General features: G+C 39.4%; 2 protein-coding genes and 1 pseudogene across 5 annotated transcripts; all 3 read left to right on the top strand.

Annotated features, from left to right (window-relative positions):
- The first annotated feature begins 5,352 nt into the window (after nucleotides 1-5,352).
- Nucleotides 5,353-7,500, top strand: LOC114438821 (uncharacterized). Of its 3 annotated transcripts, none has more exons than XM_028410401.1 (5): nucleotides 5,353-5,429; nucleotides 5,948-6,107; nucleotides 6,215-6,546; nucleotides 6,648-6,725; nucleotides 6,810-7,500. In XM_028410401.1, the coding sequence occupies exons 3-5, from the start codon at nucleotides 6,240-6,242 to the stop codon at nucleotides 7,088-7,090; spliced, it is 666 nt and encodes a 221-aa protein (XP_028266202.1). In that variant the 5' UTR covers nucleotides 5,353-5,429; nucleotides 5,948-6,107; nucleotides 6,215-6,239; the 3' UTR covers nucleotides 7,091-7,500. The 3 variants fall into 3 exon arrangements, with proteins under 3 accessions (XP_028266202.1, XP_028266203.1, XP_028266204.1); XM_028410402.1 differs by having other exon boundaries at nucleotides 5,382-5,433; XM_028410403.1 differs by lacking the exon at nucleotides 5,353-5,429 and adding an exon at nucleotides 5,504-5,608.
- Nucleotides 7,501-7,877: 377 nt separating this feature from the next.
- On the top strand, nucleotides 7,878-9,921 carry LOC114438229 (acidic amino acid decarboxylase GADL1-like; annotated as a pseudogene).
- A 448-nt stretch (nucleotides 9,922-10,369) lies between these two features.
- On the top strand, nucleotides 10,370-15,363 carry znf740b (zinc finger protein 740b). Of its 2 annotated transcripts, XM_028410986.1 has the most exons (7): nucleotides 10,375-10,474; nucleotides 11,790-11,943; nucleotides 12,109-12,342; nucleotides 12,607-12,729; nucleotides 12,814-12,946; nucleotides 13,026-13,144; nucleotides 13,263-15,363. In XM_028410986.1, exons 2-7 carry the CDS (start codon nucleotides 11,899-11,901, stop codon nucleotides 13,410-13,412), a joined length of 804 nt encoding a protein of 267 aa, XP_028266787.1. In that variant the 5' UTR covers nucleotides 10,375-10,474; nucleotides 11,790-11,898; the 3' UTR covers nucleotides 13,413-15,363. The 2 variants fall into 2 exon arrangements, with proteins under 2 accessions (XP_028266788.1, XP_028266787.1); XM_028410987.1 differs by lacking the exon at nucleotides 11,790-11,943 and having other exon boundaries at nucleotides 10,370-10,474.
- The last annotated feature ends 399 nt before the right edge of the window (nucleotides 15,364-15,762 follow it).

Consider the following 15,762-nt stretch of genomic DNA (forward strand, 5'->3'; position numbering starts at 1 on the left):
GGCCACCAAATTCTAGTCTGTCTATCCAAAGCAAACTTTTGGGCCAAAAGTAATTAGTCCATATGCTCCTGAAATATCAATCACATTTATATATATGGGGTTGGGACCAATGGACAGACAACCAGAGGTTGTAGTATTGTGAGGCTGTCATTAGTGCTGTAAAATAAACCTGAACCTAAAAAAAATAGTTCCAACAAACCACAGGTTGGACCTTCCTACAGGATCTCAGCTATTCAAGCAAAACAAAGTCATCGCAATAATTATCAATATACTGACACTAAAACAACTTAGTCAAACACTAAAGAACCAGAAAAACATATGTTAAAGCATTCTGCAGCACTCTGCATAATCCTTTTTTTCCTCTATCAAGCAAAGCTTTTTCAGTGGAAAAGATATTTCCTCCCTCTGTGGAAGTTGGGTGTGATGCAACACTTATATGTGAATCACTGCCATATCCGGGCGTCCTCCAATTACACAAACAATCACACACACATACACACATTTACACCAATATGCAGTGGAAACAGCAGAAGAGAGTGACGGCATTAATAAGGCACGTAAAATCACACAGGCATAGACACTGCCTCAAAGCTCACTCGTGCAGACACACACATGTATAAGTCAAAGTCATTAGTTGTCTGTTTTCCCACTGTTTTATTGACTTAAATGTAGCACAGTATGATGATGAAAAAATTATAAAACCACATGAGCACATTAGCATGCATCCACTTTTTTGAACCTAGTAGCCTAATAGATTTAACTGTTTCCTCAACATTAATGTGGTTATTAGGAAGTGATGGTGACTGCAATAGAAGTGAGAGTCTGCAGGTAATGGTGTAGCCCGGAAGGAATGTAAGCCAATTATTTGTCATATAATTTTCATTATGACAAGGACAGTGACAGTGTGGGATTTAACTCTGTTCCAATCAGTGCTGTTTGCCTGTATTGATCAGATCTGTGAAGTCCATGGGTTTCTCTCAGCTAATAACGAACATTGAGGATAATTTAAGCCTTCAAAACTGCTGAAGGGGGGAAGCAGTTCAATAGGTTCCTCTATTATGGGGATTTTCTTCCCTAGATGGTTTTTAAAAGCATAAAATACATTTGAATAAATCTATGTGGTGGCACATGATTAGCAGTGAACAGCAGTTTTTACAGTGTTAATACACACACATTATTACCCTGCGGGTTTAGTCCAGTCATTATGGTTCATGTTGATGCAAATGTTTGATGATCATAAATGCATTCGAAGATGACTTTCTGTCAGTGTCATACAAAGTACAGAATCACTCAGGTCACTGAGTTCGGGACAGTTCTGACCAAACCACAAAGCCAACACAATTTGGACCAGACTTGCTGCTGGTTCCTTTCAGGAGTTAAGCCAATGTGTCTTGCCCTCATTTTGCCAGAGGGACTTTGTGTCGTCTCATGGCCAAAACAGGAGAGGTTGTTGGGTTGAGGGGTGCCTGAGCTTTGTGGTGGTTCAAATTATACAGCAACAAAAGCTATGTTTAAATGAAGGGTGCAGGAGAAAACTGGAAGCATTCAGAATGATAAGAGCTCCCTCTAGAGGCTGGTTCACACTACAGAAGACATATAGCAGTGCTTGTCTTTCTTTTTTCACTTACAATGTGTTTGTCATTGATGTGATGATGCATTCTTCCACTTATCTACAGAACTGACTGGATGAATCTTGCAAACAGGGCATCATTTTAACACAGAACTCTGAGTTTCAGCAAGCATGAACTGCTGACATCAGCTGCTATCTGCCTCTCCAGTAACTGTGATGATGTCATGCAATAAGCGCTCTCTGCTCTGCAATGACTCTTCACGTTATTTCAAACTTCTCAACCCTGTCCTCCCCTTTTTTTAATCTCCTTTGACCTCTTCCAAACACTCCCTTTCTCTCACTCTTCTGCTCACATCACACAGACACACACTTTCCTGCACTCCATCCATTTTCTCAAGTAGCTCCTTTGTGGCTTTATTACAGTCTGAGAATGTGTCTGCTCAGTCAGTCAGACTCACTGTCTTTTCCATACATTAAAGGAAGGAAAGTGCCTGTATGATGGCTATTTTTCAGCTAGTTTCCAAGTGGGGAAGCTGAGCAGACACAGACACACACACACAGATGCGTAAATTATTTACACTTCTAGCAGCATTAATGGACTCGTCAATTACATTATAGGCTCGATCTGTGAGGCCTCTGCAAACATAATGAACAACAGCGTCATATATATTTGATCTGAGAAAATGGATATTACATGATGAATGATAATGGATGGGCATGGTTACACCCTCTGAAAATAAAGAGTTGCTGTAAACCTTCCCTCTAAATATGAAATCTTGCTTCTCTGTGCAGGAACTGAAGCTTCCCACCTACAGTATGTGTTTACTCTGCTGTGAACAGCAGCTTTCCTCTGCCCTCTGTCTCACTTTATTTCCCTGTCTCTTTAGTGGTGTTACTCTTTATATCTCTCCAGCTGCCCCCCTGAAATGCTCTCTTCTCATTCTCTCTGGTCTTTCATATATAATGCATGTTAAACAAACAGACATGTCAGAGTCACTCAACTGCATGGCTGTCCCTCTGCTTTTCCATCCACCCCAAGAGAAGAAGGGTCACGTCTCCAAGGCCTGTGTGTACAGCCTGGGACCAGCTGAACTACAGTCATCATCAAATACAAACTGTACATTCTAAAGGGAAAGGGAAAAAAATCAATTCTGGTGCTACAGCAGAGTCTATTTATATAAAAAACTCTTTAAGGTAAAACCTATTTCATCACAGAAAGTCAGGAAATGCACCAAAAAAAAGCAAATTGTGAGGTTCAAAAGGAGCCAAATCCAGACTACAAAAAAAACAGAAATATCCAACAAAAAGTGAGCTTTAATGAAGGCACTGAAGAATCCAATAATAAACTAAGTATAAACAAATCAAACACAAGGGGGAAACAGGTACACAACAGCAACACAATACAGACAGACAAAGAGGATAACAAAACTTAAATACACAAGGGGAAACAATCAGGGCAGGGGAGGTAATCACATGGAGGGAAACAAGGATACACTACTTTCAAAATAAATAAAAGGAAAAAAATAAATAAAGGAAATCCAACTAAACCAAACTAGGAGAACAAAGTTAGGTAAAGTGAGGATCATAACAATGTGGAGGCTTATCCAAGAGTCTGACTTTTGTGAAGGATTTCATAAAAGTCCATTTTTGTCCAGTTTGGTGTAGCATGCTAAAGACTGTCGATTTCCTTCATCTGTTACTTTACATGTAAATCTAATTTCTCTGTTAAAGCACCAATGGGATAAGCTGATACACTGGCTAACTCTCGAACTGTATATATGCATACATAAACACACATGCACATACACACAACTAAATCCCAATTTTCCAGGTGCAGGGGTCTGTAGAATAGAGGCAGAGCCACTCGTAGAGAAACTGCATTATTCTCCATCACGACATGAAAAGCTATTACACCATCCACCACTAGCATGCACAGAGGAGAGGAGTTTACCACTTGACAGAGAGTGCGATGGGGCCTGAAAAGCACAAGTGTTTGAGTGGGATCATGCTTGATCAGCAGCAAAGTAAGTTCATTGCCAGCTTCCATACAGAACATGCACCACTTGTGTTTCAGTAATATAATGCATAACTGACTAACTGCACACTTCACAAGCTCGTTATACAGAGCTGAAAGCACCCAGAATGCCAACATGTGCATATATTCTCACTGCATTTTAGCTTTGAGTCTCAAGCACTGTATCTTCTCAAGATCAAGACTGAATATATTTCAAATTTATAGCATAATAAAGTCATTAGAAATACATAAAGGTGGATAAATTATGCATTCCTCTCTTATACAGCTGTCTCACCTGGGTGGTAAGAATAAATAACAGGAATAAATGATGATTCGCTCTCTCCCCTTCCCACCCACTGTAGGCAGAGAGAAAACTGGATTTATTCAGACAGCTAATACACACAGTGACTCAGAGTGTATACTGTGTATGGATGAAATGGGCTCGGGAGGCTTTTCCTCTCACACAAAGCAAATATCTGCCTAGGAATAAGATATTGATTCGTCATTTCCCAGAGCTGAAGCTTAGTAAACAGGCTAAGCAGACGTGTGACCGCTGAGTTCCTGATAATTGTTGTCCAGTAAGAGTAAAGTGCCTTTTCGTTGAAATGATACAGATTGATCCTTCACTATTTACATAGTCTTGCATGTACCTGTAGATACACACACTCCAGTTACACACAGAGATGTCTTCCTCTAGTTGGTATGCATGCAGGGAGTCTATGCTGCACAAACCAAAACAATCAAATATTTATTCCCATGTTTCCACTGTATGAACAACAACATTTCTCGGTGTCAACATTAATGTTTGTGTGAGAGTTTTGTTTTGCGGAAATGTGCCCAGGCAAAGAAGTCGTTTAGTTTACAATGATTCAATGGTTCAACAATTTCAATAAATAAGTGAGGCAGTTAGTTTCTTGGTTAAGGAAATTGAGCTGATTTCAGGGAAACAGGATTACACATACATTTGTTCTCCCTTCTCCTTTTGCTCCTTTATCTTCAAAATAAGGACATCAGTTGTTGTTGTGCTATATGCTGATATACATGCATTATATATTCATGTATTTATAGCAATATTGCTATACACACATTACACTGTGTGTGAAGTAGTTACAAACATTGCACTTTGAATATTCTATTGGACTGAGCACATCGGATTGCATGGTTGTTGTCTTGGAGTCCTCAAGAGGGCACCAAAGATCACAGAAGGTAGACAGGGTTTAGTGGCTCTGAGGTTGAAATGTGGTTTGATAATAAGGGTCTCAGTAGTGTTGTTAAAGCTGAAGTGTCTCTCTTTCACTCCGTGGTGTTCTGCCCTTAAGCTCAGGTCACCCTAGTATCTCAGCTATTTTACCTAGAAGTCGCTCTAAAGTGCTTCATCCATCACACGGGCCTCTGTGGACTGGAAACGGTCCATATCCTCTCCTGATATTTCTTAGTTTTTTGCACCTCATATACACAATACTAGCCAGTTATGGGTCATGTACCACTGCTTGTATTTTATGCCATGCTATGCTGCCACTGACTGGGTCGTTTTAATTTTACCTCTATTTTTATTAATTGTTTTGGGTTTTTTTCTTCATTAAAATATAGATTTTCTCTGCCTGTCTCTGCATCATACTAATTTAAAAATACAATATTTCTTTCATTTGTATCTCAGCAGCTCCGCCAGATGTCAGTAAACCATGTCAGCCTTGTTGGCCAGCTCACTGCATTTAAATCCTCCGTCCACTAGGGGGAAGTAAAGATGAGGAAATATTGGCGTAAGAGAGTCATATTAATGCAGCAGTGCGCGTCAGGAAAAGAAGAAGAAGAGCAAAGACGGACAGCAAGCGGGAGCGAGGAGGGGTATGTAAGTCAGATGAACAGATCTACAGACCTCTGTTTAATCGTGTTGTTGGGGTTGCATTAAATAGTAAGAAAAAAAAGATGCATTTTAGCGGTCTGTAAAGTGCATCCACAAGTAGGTACAACAAAGGGCTGTGCATGAAAAACACTGCGGAAAACCAGGAAGCCGAAATATAAAGGTATTCAGAATAGGACCCTGGATCTAGGACAAATGTGTGGATTTTATTTATGACAAAAACAAAAAAACATAAACAAGATGTTGATCTAACATCAGTTTAACAATAACAGTCACTTGCTGTAGTTTACTTGCAACAACAAAGTAATACATATACACAAAGGCGAAACGGTATACAAACGTGTGTGTGTGGTTTCATCTGTCCTAATGAAAGCATTCACATTAGCAGTTTTATCCTCATATCTTTTCAACATTTGGGTAAAGAAAATATTATCAACAACTGTTTCCTTGCACATTGTTTATTCTCAAAAACTAACTAACTAACTAATATTTAACTTTCTAGGGCAACATATTTTCTCTGGTAAAACCTGATGGAAGTGAAAGTGGGCGAAGAAGCTGCTGCTGCTGTGCCCTCACCTGTAAATCCAGCAAGATCATTATTTCCTATCGTCTGCTGCCAGCATTAAGGTGCAATACTGGTGCCTGTATGACAAAGCAATAAGGTAAAGAAAGAGCAATGAAGCAGATTATAAATGAATATTATATATTTTTTAATGTACCAATTATTGTCAATATGGGTATTGCACATATCATTACCCTATTTTCTCAGGAACTGATTTAAGTGACATTCTGTCATGGGGGAAGAACCAGCAGCACAAGTCCAGTTACTCAGAAGCCAGAAGACAAAGCTGCTAGAAATTCTGAGTGCAGATCCTGACTTTGTCCTGCAGCATGCAGACTCTCGCTTTCTGCTGTCTCCTGGTGGCTACCAGCAGGTGAAGTCATGTCGTATTCCCAGCGAGAAGGTGACAGAGCTTTTAGATCATATCATCCAGAGAGGTGCTGAAGCAGTGCAGGGATTTCTGGAACTGCTAAAGGAGCGGGCCCTGCAGGAAACCTTTCCCATGCTTACAGATGTGCAAGTCAACACACAGTCTCCAGGTAGAAGAGTTTGATCACTATCTTCTGCAATCTTCTTATTATAAAATGTGGTTAGATCTACGTTAAATATGAAATAAATAAAATTTTCTTTTATATACAAGGGAGAAAGCAAACATCAAAGAGAAAACGACCTCCTGAAGCACAAGAGGTCATTTCATTCAAAAAACCCTGCAACAATGGTGAGTCACACTATACTCTGAAGTCTAAAAACAGTGTCAAGCCAGCACCTCCTTTACAGTATCTGTCTCTGTGTCATCGCCCAGGCTCTGTCTTAGTGAAGGAGAAGCAGCTGATGTCTGTGGCTCGTGCCATTGGCAAATCATGGCGAGAGATTGGCAGAATGGCTCTGGACATCCCAACTGTGAAGCTGGAGCAGATTGAAGAGGACCATTCAACTCATGTGGAGCGAGTCTTTGCCATGCTGCGTTACTGGAGGACCTGCCAGAGGGAAAAGGCTACAGCTGCTCAGCTGCACTCCCTCCTCAGCCACAACGACTGGGCGCTACCACCTGAAAGCATTGACTTTCTGTTGGAGACCGACTGAGGCACACAGACCCACAGACTGAAGCCCTTTCAGAGAGAAAGATTTGACTGAGAATTATGTTATCATCATGAAGACTGTTGTTTTATGTCAGGAGAGAAGTAAAATTTTTCTTCTTTGAGTCTTAAGAGACTTTATTGCATCTATCATGAAAAAGTAGGATATGGTTTTGTTGTATTATTTTTATATGTTTTTTTTAGAAGAGAGCTGAAAGTTTCTGTAAATACTGACTGTGGTACTGGTGTGTATTATCCTTTCAGTCAATGACACAGTCAATGAGTATTGCTCATTTGGCATTATTTTAAATACTGAAAATTAAATCTCTTAAGATTCTGATATCTATCTTGGCTTTTCAGCTTGGATGTACATTATGGTTTGTTAAATCGGGTATGGTATGTCATACAAATAAATCTCTCACCACACACTGAATAAAAGTTAATAACCCAAAGTTAATGTTTCTTTCTTTTATTGTGCCTTAGATGTTAACAAGTCTTTACATCTATACTACTAGCCTGGATATGATCCTCCATGTGATCATGGGTTTCTCTGGTAAAAAACCAGGATGCTGTTGCATGTAAATGTAAATATTGCATTTAAACATTAACTTTAATTATGGTCAGAATAACAATGGAAACGTGTCCTGAATATGATATAAAAACAAACATAAGACACATAACCTGTGTCTGTATAAACATATGAGACAATTACTAAAATGCACAGTGCTTTGTTTCATTTGTTAAAAAATATACCTCATAACTTGGTCAACCAAATACCTACCTATAGACAATAACGTGCCAATCTTTGCAATCTGAATGAGCCTCTTGTTGACCAACTCTTCTTGAAAGAACCATTAAAATCATCATGGAGGAGGTGCTCTGCGAGGGCACAGATGTCAGACAGAAGGTCTCTTTTGAAGCTTAAAATGACTAACCTGTCAGATCACAGCAAGTCCTCTGAACAAAGCTTATAATCCATGTTTTCTTTGTGCAGGTTTGTGAGTAAGGAGCCCAAGGAGCTGGCTGCGCTGCCAGATCTGGAGCTGAGAGAGACAGGGGAGCCACAACACAGGCTCCCGCAGAGAGTAGGAGATGTTGCCAAGTATACAGCGTTAACACAAGTAAGACTGCCAAAGACTTCCAAAGCTGTTCAGCAGACTTACATTTACTGTTAATGTTGATTTTTAATTCGAGGTCACCCACGTTTCTGTAATGAGCAGTTTGCTGCGCTTGATTATCTCTCCTTGGCTGGACCTTTCCTTACTGAAACACTCAACACTAACCTGTAAGAAGCAACATATAATGGGTATGCCCATGTCATTTCTATAAACGGTGTTTATTCAAATTAAATGATTATTCTACCTGTCTATTGCAGCTTCACCTATGAAGTTGCCGCAGTCTTTGTGCTGATGGAGACTGAGGAGACAGAGGACTGCATCAGCTGAGGGGCTGGGCAGAAGATGACAGTATCTTCTGCCCAGATGAAGTCTACCTCCAACATGTATGCCATGAACCTTGCATGCTATCAACTCTGTAAAAAAAAGGTGCTGCATTTTTAGGCATTGGAACGGACAATGTCATCTTGGTCAAAATGGAATCAGAATCAGAATTCCTTTATTTATCCCCGATTTTATTAATTGTGATATTGTATAGGGCCCACTAATGCTGAGAGCTGATCAACTTTAATCAGTTAGACAAACATTTTCTGAATACTAGTAAGTGCAGGTTTACTTGTAATTCCTAGGATACATCAGTCGAATGTAGAAAGTAGAATGGGACCGCTACTATGCAGCCAGTTACCAATCTGGGTCAGAGAGGCAGACACCGCCTTCACCTTTAAGACATAAATGTATAGTTATAGTCACTTCTTGACGTGCAGCCACAGGTAGATCAGGCTGCCTAACTTGTAGTCTTTAAAATCTAAGTCTTTAATTTTTATCATTAATTTTTAAACAAGCAAAATCAGTCAGCCTGGAATCCACACAAGATGCTGGTGGTGGGCCTGCAGTGCTCTGCCTTGCTTCTAAAAGATACCATGGATTGGTTTCATATTTGAAAGCTGCACAATTAAAAATGCTTTTTATTAAACTGGGTTTCTCTAATACTTCTCTGCTCTTCTCCAGAACATGCTGAAGCAGTGCCACAGCTCCAATGCGGCATATAGCCAAACTTATCTCAGAGGGCATGATTTAAAAGGCACTATTTACTTTATGCATGTTAACCAATTTATCCCTGTTGGTGACACAGCAATTTGCATTTTAGTGAAGGGATTTTTTTTCCTGCATAGAAGGGTCTAATACACAGTAGCAGCAGTATCATATTAACATTTTCAAACATTTTGTTTTATCAAACTGTTACCACTAAAATGCAAAAACTTGCAGGGCTCTGGTGCAGGAGAGGAAGAAAAGACATGGGTTTCATCTTTTTGGAGTGGTGAGTTCATGTCTTTAGACATAATGTTTTCCTTGTTTGGAGTTTAAATTCTTGCATGTTTGTTTGTGGCTCTATGGACAAGTTTAAGAGGATAGGAAGGAACTGTATATTTTCAGGACAGACTAGCAAAGGTACGCGTCAGCTTAAACATTTGACATTACGAAGAGAAGAGAAGAGAAGAGAAGAGAAGAGAAGAGAAGAGAAGAGAAGAGAAGAGAAGAGAAGAGAAGAGAAGAGAAGAGAAGAGAAGAGAGTTCTCTCTTGTTAAAAACACCTGGTCATTTTTCTCTTTATGTGTGTAACTTATTATTTCCCCTTGTTTCCCAGAAAGACATGGTCTTCTTCCTGCTTGATGAAATTGAGAGACTGGGGAAGGATTTAGGAACAGAATTGCAACTTTTTTAATGATGTGAACATCATCTTACCCATCTTGAATTTTAGGTTGTGCACAAAGCCTGCTGTAAGAATGTTACAAATTAGGTTTTAATAATGAAATAACCCTTTCTGTGCCATTAGTAAATAGTAGATTCGGCAGTTCCAAATGAATTAATGAACAGAGGGCTATTGTTCTCTTATAACAATTCTGTTTCATTTCAAGTTACATAATGACATATTAAATGTTTCTTTTGTGTAGAGTAATAGAGGAGTAGCTACAGTATGGCTGTCTTTCAGTGGCGTGTGTGTTTACGCCTAAAATAATCCCATTAAAAATGCTGTGACCTAAAACTTGAATGAAGTAATTCTTGCAGCTCAACACATTTCGCACGTCCATGCGACCCTGACTATTATGGCTGCAGATGTGGGTCAAACAGCCTCAGTCACGTGTCCGTGCGTATAACCAATCAGGGCTCTCCCCGGAGAGCACTTCCGGTGGTGTTTCCTGTCAGTGTTTGTAAACTGAGAAAAAATTGGAAGTGCGACAAGAAATATTAATCTTCAGCACTCTAAAAAGCGGAAGGTAAGATGCTCGGTTTGCAACACATTTCAATCGCGGCTCTTTGTAGGTTTTATAATCTGTTTCTGGCTGCTGAAGCTGGTAAATGAGGCGTTATTTTGAGGTCGGCGCTGAGCCCGCACGCCCTGCCTGGCTGTTGTTGTGTTGTCTGGGGCGGGGGGTGGGGGCTCAGGCGTATGAGAGTTGTCCCAAAACCCAACTCATAGCTAGCTAGCTAGCTAGTTTCTGTTTCATTCAACACACGCACTCTTCACACTTTTACCTCAATGCTAAAATATACCAAACTCCACTAGCAGTGTGCTTTATGCTCCCTGTAAATCACTGACGAGCGTTTGTCCTGGAATTTTCTCTTTTCCAACTAGCATTCGTTCTTGGCTAATTTTAGCTCGTTAACAGATTATATATGTTTTTGCAGAGCTCATTGCTTACAGATTGTTAGCAATTCCTGAACCCACTAATGCCACTGCTGTTTGTATATTGCATATTTTGTGCTTTATAAACATGTGACTGTAATAGTTTACATTTAACACTTGTTTAAATCACACTGCTTCTTGTGACATTGTCAATATGTTGTGCTACAGCCTAGTAATTTGTTATTAGTCTGTGCCACAGCCTTATTTTAGTTTAGATTACATTTGCTTTACTTTATTTTATCGTATTTCATTTTATTTACCCCATGCATGCATGCTTATTCTATTTTAGTTGTTTTATGTATGCACTAAATCACTAAGGCAAATTCCTAGTAATGTGAAACCTCTTCGCTTGCATGGCAATAAACACAATTCTGATTCTGATCATCTGCTTTTCATTGGTGTAAACTTTTACCTTTATGATTCTAGTGCAATATACCTGCTGCCTGCCCTTTTTATTCTTTGCCACAGCATAAGATGCATTTGTTTTTCTGCCATAGCTTTTTGCATGTGATAATGACATAATCATTAATATTAATAATGTCTGAATATATAATTTGTTGTACTACATTCTAAGACCCAATATTTACTGCTTGTAACAAAATATGTTATGACGTCTTTAAGTTTCGCCGCATGAAGGATTTGGGAGTCCTATATTTCAAGAATATCTTCATTTTTCCATCAGATTCCCTTTTTGCCTGTCTGACTGTTGTCTTTGCTATCAGCCTTGTAATCATGAGGCGTATACCAAACCATTGGGGTGTTTTGCCTGATAAACTGCAAATACTGAGGCTGGATCTAAATTTCTGATCCCATATCCACATGTGGAGATTTGAGAAATTGATTGGCCTGGTTCTCTAGCTCTTGATTCCAGCATGTAAAACTTGTTGTCATGCATCTACTTTCAGGCTTTTGGCCCCTGATGATTTGGGTGGGTGTGGTCTCTTCTGTCACCCCTCATCCTGAGTGAAGCCCCCTTTGTCCCTTCTCAAACACACACGCATTCAAACCACGGCGATGACACACCATTCCAACAATTCTGTACGAGACCATATGAAATGGGTCAGTGGAAGTCTCTTCATCTCCAGAATCACCGTCATAGTTTTAGTGTTTACCTGTCACTCACATTACTTAACCCCACCTCCCTCCCCTCCGGAATCCTAGTCTCTGTGAGGAGTCTTGTGTCCTCCCTTTTGGTCTGCACTGACATGTCGTTTGTATTGCCAGGCTGGGTTGATTGGCTGTGAGGCAGTGCTCTCCAGCATGGCCCTGATGCAAGCCAACAACATCCCAGGCCAGAAGAAGATGATGTCCTCCTTGGGTCAGGGGCACAGAGCCAGCCCTGATGGCCACCAAACCCACTCACAGCACAGCCACAACCACCATGGTCACCAGGTTCATCATGGACAACCCCACCACAGCCATATGGGCCATCCCTCAGCTGGGAGCTGTCCACCACTGGTAAGAAAGGGGCCAGCCACATGTTCTCCAGCTCTGTATATAGTATTTATATATTACAAAACACCACAAAATACACTAAAAACATAGTGTTATAAACTTATAAAATAAAATGTCTATTTGCTGTGTATAAATTCTGAAGGGACGGGCAAGTGTTAAAGGATTACTCTTTAAGTGATTGATGCTTGATTGCATGCTTGCATGTCATACAAAGCAACTGCCTCGACTGTTGCAGTCCTCTAAAATGTGTTTTATTTCCACCAAAAGCTAATCCGAAAAGACGGGGATTATCACTCATCCAGGATGATTGATGAAAAGGACATGCAGGCAAACCAGAATATGCAACCCAAGAAGAAACATAAAAAATCATCCAACAAAGTTAAAGTGGAGGTAAACATCATTTTAGAACTTCTTAAAGCAAAGGTGCAAAGAGTTTCTGTCAGGTTTATTTTTATCTATTTTTTCTGTTAATAGCATCTAATGGCATCTATGGATATGGATGATGATGACAGCTCCTTAAAAGTCCAGAAGAACTTCATCTGTGATCACTGCTATGGCGCTTTCCGGAGCAGCTATCACCTCAAGAGACATATTCTTACACATACAGGTTGGAAGTACACTTGTTCTCTTATTTTACTTATTTTACTGTGTGTTTTCAATATAAACACCTATGGTTATTCACACAGGGGAGAAGCCATATGCTTGCGATGCATGTGACATGCGGTTTATTCAGCGTTACCACCTGGACAGACACAAGAGGGTGCACAGCGGAGAAAAGCCGTACCAGTGTGATCGTTGCCATCAGGTTCGAATCCTATTTTCAGTATAGATAATTCTCTTTGTGTTTTATTTCTGTGTGTTAGTTATGGCCTTACACTGTGTGTACCTTTATTAAAGCGGACATCTCTCTTTGATTGCACCAGAACTTTTCTCGGACAGACAGGCTGCTGAGACACAGACGACTTTGTACAGTGGGGATGGTAAAAGAGGAAAGTCAGTACTCCCAAGATGCATCTTCCCATCCAGCTTCCTGGAGCCCTCTACAGACTTCCAACAACCGCCTGACTGTCTGATCCTCCAGCTTCTCCTATAGAGACTCTTAACAAACAACAGCAGTCTACAGCTTAGAAACGCCACACACTGGAGGTGTGACCTGATAGCAGTGTAGGCTAAACACAACCGAACATTAGTTTTCTGTCATGAGCTTGATTGTAGAGTTTTGTACTTCTTTTTAAAAAAAACTATTGTTACATTCATCCCACAAGCAGAAGAGGAGGGGCAAAATTATTATATTGGACAACAGCTCATTGTATTTTAGCAATAACCGAAATTATGAAACAGATTTTTTTTTCTGACGTTGCAGGTATTTTTTTTAAGTATTTTGTGACTGCATGGACAGTCAATTTGTATATCAAATGACACCCTAGATATTCTCTTGACCTGCATTCAACCCTGATGGACAGTTCATCGAAGGACACACAAAACCACCATGTAACATTTCAGTGTTAAAATCTTAGTAGTTTTGTTGTTCATTCTACTAAATGTGTACCAGGGACTGCTGGTTAGCAGTGGCAGTGCGTGTTGCCTTGATGAATTAGTTAAAAATCTATCAGATACTTTCAATTTATTCAAAATTAAATATTCACTGACCTAGAAAGCAAAGATGCTTGTTACAGAGTAAAATGCAACTAGTGATTCTTTTTTTAACTTCCTATACAAGATTTCCCCCTTTTTTTTATCAAAATAGTCTTAAAGGGACCCCAATTCACGTCCTGCTGTTTACTGAGGTATAAAACTAGAAATACAGATGGAGCCCAGTTGCTCAAAACCACATGAAAAACACTAAAGGTATTAACATTTTACTAATTCTGGTATTGGTTAAATTATTGACACACATTTTCTCAGTTTTACCTTGTTTTAAAGGGGTTTAGTCTTGACTGTTAGTACATTATACTGTTAATATAGTAGACTAATGGGTTGTAGGAGTGCAGAAGGTTTGGACAGTGAGTTTTTTTATAATGTTAACTGGATGTAGACGACACCTGCCTGCAGCAGGAAATTGTTTATACAATGACTGCCAGTAAAGTGAATTGTGTTTATTCTCGATCTGTTGCAAGAAACAGATTATAATAAGCAGGGCAGCATATTAACTGAAATCCTGTGGTCATTTTGCTTTAAACCATTGTCAGATTTTATTGTCATTAGGCTGTTTGCATGCAGCACACAGGATCAGATCTAACATTTACTTTTACTGGAACTACTAATGAAATTTTCCTGACGCTAACCAGCTATATTTAGTTAATTCAAAATTGTATTGAATTTCAAATGCCCCCTCCCTGCCTCTACCGGATTGAATGTGATCTGAATACAGTGCCATGTTATTTCATGTCCAGATTGACCTTGAGTGTCTTCAGTGAAGATTGTACTGTTTGAATGGAGAACTACAAGGTTCACACGGTCTTTTGTATGATGATAACTGGCTGCATACTAAGTTAAAGCCTTTGTATGGTTAAAATTAAATTGTAAACACTGGACTTCAGATGTTAGTTCAGTCGTAGAAGAACACCATTTTTTTTAGACTAAAATGTTTTATTGTAGGCAGGTAGATCGTTTGCTGTCTGACTTTTAGATTTTGTGAGAAGAGTTTGGGACCTTGTTACTGTCTACTGTTTATGAAGGTAATATATATATTTAAACTGTTATTAGGATAGAAAATAGTATGTATGGGATCTAAACTCCAAAAGCAAATCAAAGTTGTAATCCTTACTCTGATTATTTTTTTATGTCAGCCACAACTTTCACTGTTTTAGTATAGGAGCCATGATTAGTTAGACATTTTATTTTATTTCATTTTGCATGTATTTGTTGAAAGGATCTTATATGGCTGTTTTCATAGAGAGCTTTTTTGTAAGCCCCAGCAATGCTGTTATGTCCTGTAGTGTGATTGAGTCAAAACTGACTCAGTCACACTGGAGTTTTAAGTTCTAAGGCCCCAAGTCTCAATAAAGGTGTTTCTTTTTTTAACCAGTGCATGTGGGTGTATTTCCCAGAAAGTGTATGAAAAGTTATGTTTTGCAAGAACACAGAGTACACTCCTGCAGGTACACTGGAGTAATACACCAGTGGTGTCAGCAGGTGGCAGTCATGACCATATGAGCGTCATTAGATTCCGACTGGGGCGTCCCTATAAGTGTAAATTAAAAGAGCTATGCTAAAAATACCTGGAAGTAATTACTATAAAACGACAATTGTACCTCTTTATAACTGAATGTGAATGAATGTGATTATAGTTACTGTTATCATCACACTACTGATTGCAGATTAACCTCTGATATAGGTTATAAATACACTGCGTTGCAGCCTGAAGGACTGGACTTGTCCTCTTAACCTTTCATTTTTACTGCATCAGCTTAAGAGAAACAA

This window comes from Parambassis ranga, chromosome 7 (genome assembly GCF_900634625.1).
Source record: "Parambassis ranga chromosome 7, fParRan2.1, whole genome shotgun sequence".
NCBI lineage: Eukaryota > Metazoa > Chordata > Actinopteri > Ambassidae > Parambassis > Parambassis ranga.

Coding starts and splice junctions, on each gene's coding strand:
- znf740b (XM_028410986.1), top strand. CDS start 11,899: ATGACACACCATTCCAACAATTCTGTACGAGACCATATGAAATGG. Junction 12,343..12,606: donor CTGGGAGCTGTCCACCACTG/GTAAGAAAGGGG, acceptor TTCCACCAAAAG/CTAATCCGAAAAGACGGGGA. Junction 12,730..12,813: donor CCAACAAAGTTAAAGTGGAG/GTAAACATCATT, acceptor TTCTGTTAATAG/CATCTAATGGCATCTATGGA.
- LOC114438821 (XM_028410401.1), top strand. CDS start 6,240: ATGGGGGAAGAACCAGCAGCACAAGTCCAGTTACTCAGAAGCCAGAAG. Junction 6,547..6,647: donor AGTCAACACACAGTCTCCAG/GTAGAAGAGTTT, acceptor TTTATATACAAG/GGAGAAAGCAAACATCAAAG. Junction 6,726..6,809: donor CAAAAAACCCTGCAACAATG/GTGAGTCACACT, acceptor GTCATCGCCCAG/GCTCTGTCTTAGTGAAGGAG.